Source organism: Salmo salar, chromosome 28, assembly GCF_965601325.2.
Source record: "Salmo salar chromosome 28, fSalSal1, whole genome shotgun sequence".
Classification (NCBI taxonomy): Eukaryota; Metazoa; Chordata; class Actinopteri; order Salmoniformes; family Salmonidae; genus Salmo; species Salmo salar.
In genome coordinates this window covers 6,267,501-6,278,878 of record NC_138318.1, presented here as the reverse complement: position 1 = coordinate 6,278,878, position 11,378 = coordinate 6,267,501, and the positions used below count along the sequence as shown (strand labels likewise).

Sequence of the window (11,378 nt, the reverse complement as noted above, 5' to 3'; positions counted from 1 at the left end):
AGGAGTAGGCTTTCCACTGGTTAAAATGTGCCTCTCTTTAAGGGTTCACTGACAGATTTCAAACTAGTGTGCTTCTGGTACATTGTCACTTATTTTTTGTTGTTTTTACGAGTTCATATTGCAAAGGGAAGACATTCCAAAAGATTCTGAAGTTTTTGTTTTTCTGAAGCACGCTTGATCAACGTCAAGGGTCAATAGGGGCATGTTTGCTCATTCTGGGTTTGAACAACATAAAAGGAAGAGAGACTGTGACTCTAAGGTCGTATATGTGCAGTTCTATGATGTGCAAATCCGTAGGGATTATGGGTATCTGGAAATGGGTCCATGAGGGTCAGTGCAAATAAAACATTTGAACGGTCATCCTCCAATAAGGTTTCAATTAAGACTTTGCTTAATGTTGCAGACGATTAGTTTTCCTTGTTATTTTTCCTAGATGCTATCCAACCTTCCCCCTTCTTCAGTAATTAGAAGCAGCTGCTAACTGCCGTTGAGAGACAGAAGTAAAGAATAATAATGGCCACCATGGGAGTGTGGGTGGGAAATGAATCAATAAAGTTCAATTACACAATCTACGTCTAATAGCTGTCAGCTGTCATCAATGACTCTCTCTCTCTCTCTCTCTCTCTCACACACACACACACACACACACACACACACACACACACACACACACACACACACACACACACACACACACACACACACACACACACACAAACATAGCACCTCATTTTTCATCATCAGACAGATATACATTGCATTCTGAAATTATTCACACCCCTTGACTTTTTCCACATTTTGTTATGTTAAAGCCTTATTCTAAAATGGATGAAATTTTTTTTATCCTTCATCAATCCACACACAATACACCATAATGACAAAGATACATTTTTTGTAAGATATTTTGGCAAATGTACTAAAAATATAAAACTGAAATATGACATTTACATAAGTATTCAGACCCTTTACTCAGTACTCTTTTGAAGCACCTTTGGCAGCGACTACAGCCTCGAGTCTTCTTGGGTATGAAGCTACAAGTCCAGTCTGAGGTCCTGAGAGAGAGAGATTGTGCCAGGTTTCCTCCAGACGTGACGCTTGGTTTCCATCTTGGTTTCATCAGACAAGATACTCTTGTTTCTCATGGTCTGAGAGTCCTTTAGGTGCCTTTAAGCAAAGTCCAAGCAGCTGTCATGTGCTTTTTACTGAGGAGTGGCTTCCGTCTGGCCACTCTACCATAAAGGCCTGATTGGTGGAATGCTGCAGAGATGGTTGTCCTTCTGGAATGTTCTTCAAACTCCACAGAGCAACTACGGAGCTCTGTCAGAGTGACCATCGGGTTCTTGGTCACCTCCCTGACCAAGACCCTTTTCCCCCGATTGCTCAGTTTGGCAGCAAACTCTAGGAACGGTCTTGGAGGTTCCATTTACAATTGATGGAGGCCACTGTGTTCTTGGGGACCTTCAATGCTACAGAAATGTGTTGATACCCTTCCCAAGATCTGTGCCTTGACACAATCCTGTCTCGGAGCTCTGCGGACAATTCCTTCGACCTCATGGCTTGGTTTTTGCTCTGAAATGCACTGTCAACTTTGGGACCTTATGTAGACAGATGTATGCCTTTCCAAATCATGTCCAACCAATTTACCACAGGTGTACGCCAATCAAGTTGTAGAAACATCTCAAGCATGATCAATGGAAACAGGATGCTGTCACACCCTGATCTGTTTCACCTGTCCTTGTGATTGTCTCCACCCCCCTCCAGGTGTCACCTATCTTCCCTATTACCCTCAGTGTATTTATACATGTGTTCTCTGTTTGTCTGTTGCCAGTTCATCTTGTCTTGCCAAGTCAACCAGCGTTTTTCCAAGCTCCTGTTTTTCCTTGTCTCTTTTCTCTACTCCTGACCTTTTGCCTGCCCTGACACTGAGCCCGCCTGCCTAACCATTCTTCCTGCCCTTGACCTCGAGCCTGCCTGCCGCCCTGTACCGTTTTGACCCTGACCTAGTTATCAACTCTTGCCTGTCCTCGACCTGCCTCTTGCCTTCCCCTCATTGTTCAATAAATATCAGAGACTCGAACCATCTGCCTCCTGTGTCTGCATCTGGGTCTCGCCTTGTGTCGTTATAGATGCACCTGAGCTCAATTTCGAGACTTATAGCAAAGGGTCTGAATACTTATGTAAATAAGGTATTTTTTGTTTTTGTTTTTTATAAATTTGCTAACATTTCTACAAACCTGTTTTCGTTTTGTCTTTATGGGGTATTGTGTGTAGATTGATGAGGAAATGTTTTTATTTAATGAATTTTAGAAAAAGGCCGTAACGTAACATAGTATGGAAAAAGGGAAGGTTTCTGAATACTTTCCGAATGCACTGTAAAATGAAATTTAGCGAACAGTGTAGAATTTTAGCAACCAAGCTAATTTCCACTAGATATCACAGCCACAAAGTCAGAACTGTTTGACAACAGATGCCGCACCGGCGGGATAAATGAATGGCCAAATATCACAGCCAATCACAACACTGGTGGGTAAGTAATACTGTGAAACACTATCATTCCACTATTAGTGGCAGATATATTGTTAATGTTTTTAATGTTTTCTGCCATACTTAGAGTCCCTCTACCATTTGGGTTTAACCCAGGAATACAACTCTAATTGAATATGAAGATATGGCATTGCAATTGCTACTTTCTGAACCACGAGATTTGTTTAGCACATTCCTGGAAAAAACTGTGAGATCTTTATGCCGTTCGGCTCATGGCCAGGGTTTCCCAAAATATGCACTGGGGTCCTCCCTTGGTGCACATTTTGGTTTGGGTTTTTGCCCTAGCACTACACAGCTGATTCAAATAGAGTGTATGTTTGAATTTGTTACGTGATATGGAGGTTTTTGGCATTACAGTGTAGATGTATGTGTTCCAGCAGGCGTAACATAATTATGAAAATCCAGGACACTCAAATTAGTGTGATATGGTTACATAAGACAGATGATTACTTAAGGCAAAAATGAAAGGAGGGAGAGAGGGAAGGAAGGTGGATGTATAACGCAAACTTCTAGCAACCCAAAGGTTTGAATCTCATCACGGACAATTAAGCTAATTAGCAACTATGCAACTATGCAACTACTTGCAACAGCTTATCATGTTAGCTAACTCTTCCCCTAAGTGTCACGACTTCTGCCGAAGTCGATGCCCCTCCTTGTTCGGGTGGTGCTGGGCGGTCGACGTCACCGGTCTTCTAGCCATCACTGATCCATATTTAACCCTCTGTTTTCCCTCATGTCCTTGTCCGAGATTGTTTTGTTTGTTATCAGTTTCGTGTATTTTGTATTGGTGAGCTACGGGTATTTTTTTACCCATGTTATTTTTATGTACGTTGGTTTTGGAGTTCGTGTTTGTTTATTCTTTATTAAATAACTCCAGTTATACCAAGTTGGTTTCTCCTGCGCCTGACTTCCTTGCCACCTACACACACGTCGATGACACTAAGCCTAACCTTAACCATTTAACCCCTAACTCTTAGCCTAGCTAACATTAGCCAAATGGCCACTTAGCTAACATTAGCCAACTGGCCACTTAGCTAACATTAGCCACAACAACTTGGAATTCGTAACATATCATATGCATTGCAAATTCGTAACATATTGTATGAATTGTCAGTCGTAACATATCATACAAAATAGATGATGAACAACCACAAATTAATACACTGCTCAACAAAATAAAGGGAACACTAAAATAACACATCCTAGATCTGAATGAAAAAAATAATCTTATTAAATACTTTTTTCTTTACATAGTTGAATGTGCTGACAACAAAATCACACAAAAATAATCAATGGAAATCCAATTTATCAACCCATGGAGGTCTGGATTTGGAGTCACACTCAAAATTAAAGTGGAAAAACCACACTACAGGCTGATCCAACTTTGATGTAATGTCCATAAAACAAGTCAAAATGAGGCTCAGTAGTGTGTGGCCTCCATGTGCCTGTATGACCTCCCTACAACGCCTGGGCATGCTCCTGATGAGGTGGCGGATGGTCTCCTGAGGGATCTCCTCCCAGACCTGGACTAAAGCATCCGCCAACTCCTGGACAGTCTGTGGTGCAATGTGGCGTTGGTGGATGGAGCGAGACATGATGTCCCAGATGTGCTCAATTGTATTCAGGTCTGGGGAACGGGCAGGCCAGTCCATAGCATCAATGCCTTCCTCTTGCAGGAACTGCTGACACACTCCAGCCACATGAGGTCTAGCATTGTCTTGATTTAGGAGGAACCCAGGGCCAACCGCACCAGCATATGGTCTCACAAGGGGTCTGAGGATCTCATCTCGGTACCTAATGGCAGTCAGGCTACCTCATGTAGGGCTGTGCGGCCCCCCAAAGAAATGCCACCCCACACCTTGACTGACCAACCGCCAAACCGGTCATGCTGGAGGATATTGCAGGCAGCAGAACGTTCTCCACGGTGTCTCCAGACTGTCACGTCTGTCACATGTGCTCAGTGTGAACCTGCTTTCATCTGTGAAGAGCGCAGGGCGCCAGTGGCGAATTTGCCAATCTTGGTGTTCTCTGGCAAATGCCAAACGTCCTGCACAGTGTTGGGCTGTAAGCACAACCCCCACCTGTGGATGTCGGTCCCTCATACCACCCTCATGGAGTCTGTTTCTGACCGTTTGAGCAGACACATGCACATTTGTGGCGTACTGGAGGTCATTTTGCAGGGCTCTGGCAGTGCTCCTCCTGTTCCTCCTTGCACAAAGACGGAGGTAGCGGTCCTGCTGCTGGGTTGTTGCCCTCCTACGGCCTCCTCCATGTCTCCTGATGTACTGGCCTGTCTCCTGGTAGCGCCTCCATGCTCTGGACACTACGCTGACAGACACAGCAAACCTTCTTGCCGCAGCTCGCATTGATGTGCCATCCTGGTTGAGCTGCACTACCTGAGCCACTTGTGTGGGTTGTAGACTCCGTCTCATGCTACCACTAGAGTGAAAGCACCGCCAGCATTCAAAAGTGACCAAAACATCAGCCAGGAAGCATAGGAACTGAGAAGTGGTCTGTGGTCACCACCTGCACAACCACTCCTTTATTGGGGGTGTCTTGCTAATTGCCTATAATTTCAACCTGTTGTCTATTCCATTTGCCCAACAGCATGTGAAATTTATTGTCAATCAGTGTTGCTTCCTAAGTGGACAGTTTGATTTCACAGAAGTGTGATTGACTTGGAGTTACATTGTGTTGTTTAAGTGTTCCCTTTATTTTTTTGAGCAGTATACATACCATACCAAACATAACATATCACACTAATCTGTGTGTCCCAGATTTTATTTTAGTAGGTCTACCCCTGAGTCCAGGTTGGTTCCAGAGTAGAGAGACCCACAGTCACGGCTGGAATTGAAAACTGGCAGTGTCTGCTGTGGCAGGAGGGAAGGTGCCAGTTACCTGAATATCTTGTATTTTATTTATATTGTATAGGCTTTTGAATAGAATTGACACGAGTAGATTCTTATAGTATTTTTTGTCAACATTCTTATAAGATTTCACCCCTCAATGTTCATCTCAAAGTGCATTTAGCTGTTGAAATTCCTTTTTTCTCTCTGGAATAAGAACCAGACAAACTTTGCCTTTTGATGAAGCCGAAGGGCCCCCGGAGACTAGGGCTCTCAATTTATTGTTGAGAGTTAGAATAATAGAATACACAAGGTGCAATTTCAACATTTGACTGTGCTTCAGCAGTTTTTCTCTTGTTTTGTCAGTCATTGACAGTCACTCAATTAGCCATGTCAGCTAACAATTTTTAGATTGGTAAGTTAGTCAAGCCAGCTATCTAAACTTGCAGTAACCATGGCAGAATACCGACACAGCACGCAGGGCAAGAACCCAGGGGCCCTGACCTCCAGGGGGCCCCCATTGATTTTGTTAGTCACTCTCACGCAGATATCATTAACATGGTATAAATCATGGCAAAATGTTTAGAATTGCAGGAAATTAGCTGTAAAAGTGCACATTTTTTCTCTCTGCCCCATGGCAAAATTAGTAGGATTGCATGACTTTAAAAAATATATACATGTATATACCAAGGTCTGTGTGGCTTTCTCCATTGCTAACATTTAACACTTACTTTGATATCAGCTCTATGTTGACTCATAAACGGTTGTCTTTGTGGGTGAAGGCTTACTGGAGAGTTTGTTTACTTTGTTCAAGGCTTTTAACAGTGTTTCGGTCCAGAACGCGTGTGGCTACCAAATCTTTTCAGAAGAATGTCTCCTTTCGTGGTTCAATATAACGTCTGGTTGCACACAATCTGTCGTATTGTAGCTCTCATATAAACACAGAAAATGCTCCGGTCTGGGTGACTGAGGCAACCGTTACAATTAAGGTCATTAGTATGAGCACATATCCCCCTACAGAATATCAGAGCGAAGAACTCTATGGCAGTTTCCTTCACGCAGGTCGATGTTCAGACACTGACGCACAACCCTAACCCTATTGGGGGAGTTTGGTGAGGAGGGGAGGGAGGAGGGGGCGAGAGTATAGCGGATCCGCAGCTCCATCTGCATGCAGAGACGAAACCTGCAGAAAACGCGCACTCATCCATCATCCAATTCCACTGATCGCAGGAGTGAATGCACCGCTCATCTGCGCACTGAACAGGCTGCGCTCTTCTTCGTGCATCAGTCCTCCTGCTAGAACAGATTTCGCATTAGCTCTGGCCACGGATTCAGCGCCAGTAAGCTACTTTTGGATACATCAGTTACTCAAAACTATCTACAAATGATTTACAAAATGTTGTATTGCTGAGGTATTTCAAAGAAAAATGTAATATATACTATATTGCCTATTTGACATATTAGACATACCTGTTATGTGGCAAGGACCGTCACCACTTTGGCGCACAAGATACCACTGTGCGCAATGGGAGAACAGGTGTATTATATGTTAAGTGGAAGCTACAGGGCAGAATGCTGCCTTCCGTTGGATTTTCAGTGATGGTCGGAATACTCTTGGCTGAAATTAAACCATTCCAAAATGGATCTAATGTGACGTTAAAGTTTACAAATAAAGGTAAGTTTAACCTGTACAAACATCTTGAAATTGTACATGCGCTATTAACAAATAATAAGCCAATTAACTGTGATCTTGGTTTTGGCAAAAGGCATGCTCAATAATAGTAATAGTCTACCATATGAATAACTAATGTATATTTTTTTATCGGAAACTTCTTTAGTTCAATTAACACCTGTTAAATGTTCTACCTGAAGTAAATTATAACAGCGCCTCTGTAATTTTATAGTCTAATCAAAGTTATTTGTCGTGCGCGTTTGTGTGCCATTGTGCGTGCTGTTGAATTTTAATGCCTGCAATGTACCATCATTTTCACTTGACATAAACAATTAATTGAATGTTAGTGTCCACCTTTGGTGGCCAAACAGATCAAACAATAAATGAATATAAAATAACCTCTCCAGCAATATTGAAAAAAAATATTACAATGTGAAGTCTGTTTTGGCGTGAGAAATATTTTAGAATGATAGAAGACTAATCATAACCACCTTGCATTTATGAGACCAATACTTCTACATAAAATACATATAATCAATACTGAACAAGTGTAATCTAATTTCTGCTAAAAAAAAGAATCGAGTCATTTTTCTCACAATTGCCTATTTGGTACGTTTTAAAAAGATCTATAATATAAAAACAAAACCTAACTCTTAAGAAAATTAATTGAGCGCAAAGGTTGCCCATGTAGTGCACCCGGCTCCTCACCTCCAGAACAATCCAATAGAGGGCCTGCACTTGCGCGAATAAACCCGGATCCACAGATGCCAAACAACATCAAATCCTGACCTGTGCCCTGCAAATATATTTGATCCCAAAATGAAACATTCCCAATGGTTTTGTTTTTCTAAGTAAACCATCTCTCAGCAACCACAAACACATAGGCTATGAAAGGGTTAGGGTTAGTTACACAACATTAGTTTGCCATTGTCTGGTCCTTATCAATAAATAAACAGTTTAGTGCAAAACAATTGGATCATTTGCATCAGAGAGTAGTTTCATTACAACACCCAGAGGAATCCCATCCTCTGCGGGTAGTATTGGCAAATGCACCATAGCCTAAAACTATAGCATAGCGCTGGTCCTATCCATCATTTATTTCTGCTGAGGAATCAATGGCTGTTTTTCCAAAGGGTCTATCATCAACTTGAGGTTGTTTGTCCAATCCAGATCAATTAAATCAACATTTGTTATCAGTATGTACAGTACACATAGCTGCTGCTAGACACAGTGGAAGAGACACAAGGGTCCACAAGGGTCACACAAGTCCCAACCGTTCAACACATTAAAGTAAAAAATAAATAAAAAACACACAGAAAGCCCTACAGGAGGAGTGTGGGGGCCTGCAAGTTTATTGTGTGGGGGCCTATAAGTGATGGGCAGGCTTTATTAAGAAACTTCATGTTGCGTGAATGACAGTCATAAACCCTTATATAGTATAGGCTAACAGTTGCCATGGTGCCTGGAAGGAATGTATTCTCCTTCATCATGATGTTGCTCTGTTGTCACCCACTCTGTTGTCATCTCTCTCTCTCCATTCTCTCTCTCTTCATTCTCTCTCTCTCCATTCTCTCTCTCTCCATTCTCTCTCTCTCCATTCTCTCTCTCCATTCTCTCTCTCTCTCTAAATTCTCTCTATCTCTCCATTCTCTCTATCTCTCCATTCTCTCTCTCTCTATGTACTGTGCACTCAGGTGGGATGTGACACTAGTGTCCCCTATCTCAACCCTGAAACAGACTCAACCCAGGCCTCCTCCCTGTCAGTATGGATCTCTGGCCTCTCCTCCCATCATCCCCCAACCTCTCCCTCCCCGAGCCCCTGTACTATGACAGCTACTTCCCAGGGAACGAGTCCGATCTGGGGTCCCGGAATGACACTCCTGACGAGACCCAACAGGTCTTCGACAAGACCAGCTCTGTGGTCATTACCTTCATCTACTTCATGGTCTGCGCCGTGGGCCTGACGGGCAATACCTTGGTGATCTATGTCATCCTGCGCTACGCCAAGATGAAAACAGTCACTAACATTTACATCCTGAACCTGGCCGTGGCTGACGTCCTCTGTATGCTGAGTCTACCCTTTATTGCCATGCAGCTGGCCCTGGTCCACTGGCCCTTCGGCGCCGTGCTCTGCCGCCTGGTCATGACCGTGGACTGCCTCAACCAGTTCACCAGCATCTTCTGCCTCACGGTCATGAGCATCGACCGCTACCTGGCCGTGGTCCACCCCATAAAGTCCACCAAGTGGCGGAAGCCACGCGTGGCTAAGATCATCAACCTGACCGTGTGGGGAGTGTCCCTGCTGGTCAACCTGCCAATCATGATCTTCAGCGGTCTGATGCCCAATAAGAACCAGGCGTGGGTGTGTACCATTGTGTGGCCAGAGCCTCAGGAGGCCTATCAGACGGCCTTCATGTTCTACACCTTCTTCCTGGGCTTCTTCCTGCCACTCACCGTCATCTGCCTCTGTTACCTGCTCATCATTGTCAAGGTGAGCTCCTCCTCCCTATTAATGGTGTTTTATTATCAAGTTCATTCATCTTTGACTTCTTTGGTGAAGTTCTCCCACCTATTCTGATATAGTATTTATTGACCTATAATCTAGAATTATAGAGATACGGTGTCTTCAGAGAGTATTCACACCCCGCTTGACTTATGTCTTATTCACATTTTGAATTCCGTCTCTAAAACAACAAAATGTGCAAAAAGTCAAGGGGTGTGAATACTTTCTGAAGGCACTGTAGGTACAGTTGCGGCATCGCTGAAGGTAGTACCAATAACAAAGGATGTGTCCCCTCTCTCCCCGGCCACTAGGTGAAGTCGTCAGGCGTGCGCGTGGGCTCAACTAAGCGTAAGCGCTCGGAGAGGAAGGTGACCAGAATGGTGTCAATCGTAGTTGCCATGTTCGTGCTCTGCTGGCTGCCCTTCTACGTGTTCAACGTCACCTCGGTGACGGGCACCATCGACACCACGCCCGTCCTCAAGAGCACCTTTGAGTTTGTGGTGGTGCTGGGCTACGCCAACAGCTGTGCCAACCCCATCCTGTACGCCTTCCTGTCGGACAACTTCAAGAAGAGCTTTCAGAACGTTCTGTGCTTGAAGAAGGTGGCGGGCCTGGATGAGGTGGAGCGCAGCGACAGCCGCATGGACCGAACGCGCATGGTCAAAGACATCACCGCAGCAACGCACAACGCAGCGCTGCTCAACGGCGAGCTGCAGACCAGTATATGACCTGTTTGCCAGAGTGTGTGAGGGAGTGTGTGAGACAGTGTTTGTGTGCGTGCTTGCTTGCATGTGTACGTGCGTGTGTGCAGGTATGAAATCCGCATAGTACTCGGTTCATCTGAGGTGGCCGTGGCGCTGCTTGTGAGCATCGTCACCCTGAACAGATGGATGGTCCTCTGCCCACTACCAGAGTGTATATGGACAAGTTAGACGGACTAGTCATATTAACATCATTCTTCTATTAACTGCTGGATAGTGGCCCAGACACCAAGGGGGTCCATACTGTCTTTTACAACATACCTGTCAAGATCCGTCTTGGAAAACAGAGAAAAAGATGTCTATCATGTTTCATTGACATGGATTGATTCATACTGTCTTGAGAGCAGGATATGAGGAAAGAACACCTTTGATAAAGCATCTTATTTATTGATTAGGAAGATGTTACTCACCAAGTCAGAACACCTTTGACTGAAGCTGGAGACTTTAGAATTGTGCATCCAGGAAGGTTGGAAATCCTATCTGACTGCCTTCGTGAAGCTTCTCTGACTTCAAACAAGACAATCTCGTCTTGATGTATATACAGTGCCTTCAGAAAGTATTCACACCCCTTTACTTATCCACATTTTGTTGTGTTACCGCTTGAATTTAAAATGGGTTGAATTGAGATTTTGTGTCACTGGCCTACACACAATACCCCATAATGTCAAAGTTAAATAAGTATTCAACCCCTTTGTTATGGCAAGCATAAAAATGTGCTTAACAAGTCACATACAGTAATACGTTGCGTGGACTCACTCTGTGTGCAATAATAGTATTTAACATTATTTTTTAATGACTACCTCATCTCTGTACCCCACACATACAATTATCAGTAAGGTCCCTCAGTCAAGCAGTGAATTTCAAACACAGATTCAACCACAAAGACCAGTGAGGTTTTCCAATGCCTCGCAAAGAAAGGCACCTATTGAATGGTTAAAATAAAAACAAAGCAGACATTTAATATCCCTTTGAGCATGTTGAAGTTATTAATTACACTTTGGACGGTGTATCAATAAACCCAGTCACTACAAAGATACAGGCGCCCTGCCTAA

General features: G+C 43.7%; 1 protein-coding gene across 1 annotated transcript in view; it reads left to right on the top strand.

Moving 5' to 3' along the window:
• The first annotated feature begins 6,549 nt into the window (after positions 1 to 6,549).
• The window catches only part of LOC106589339 (somatostatin receptor type 2), a 7,342-nt gene continuing 2,513 nt past the window's right edge, over positions 6,550 to 11,378 (top strand). Inside the window, exons 1-3 of the mRNA XM_014179183.3 lie at positions 6,550 to 7,065; positions 8,757 to 9,553; positions 9,877 to 11,378. The exon at positions 9,877 to 11,378 is cut by the window's right edge and continues 2,513 nt beyond it. Coding sequence (XP_014034658.2) covers positions 8,828 to 9,553; positions 9,877 to 10,293 — 1,143 coding nt within the window. The 5' untranslated portion in view covers positions 6,550 to 7,065; positions 8,757 to 8,827 and the 3' untranslated portion in view covers positions 10,294 to 11,378. The remainder of the gene's footprint in view (positions 7,066 to 8,756; positions 9,554 to 9,876) is intronic.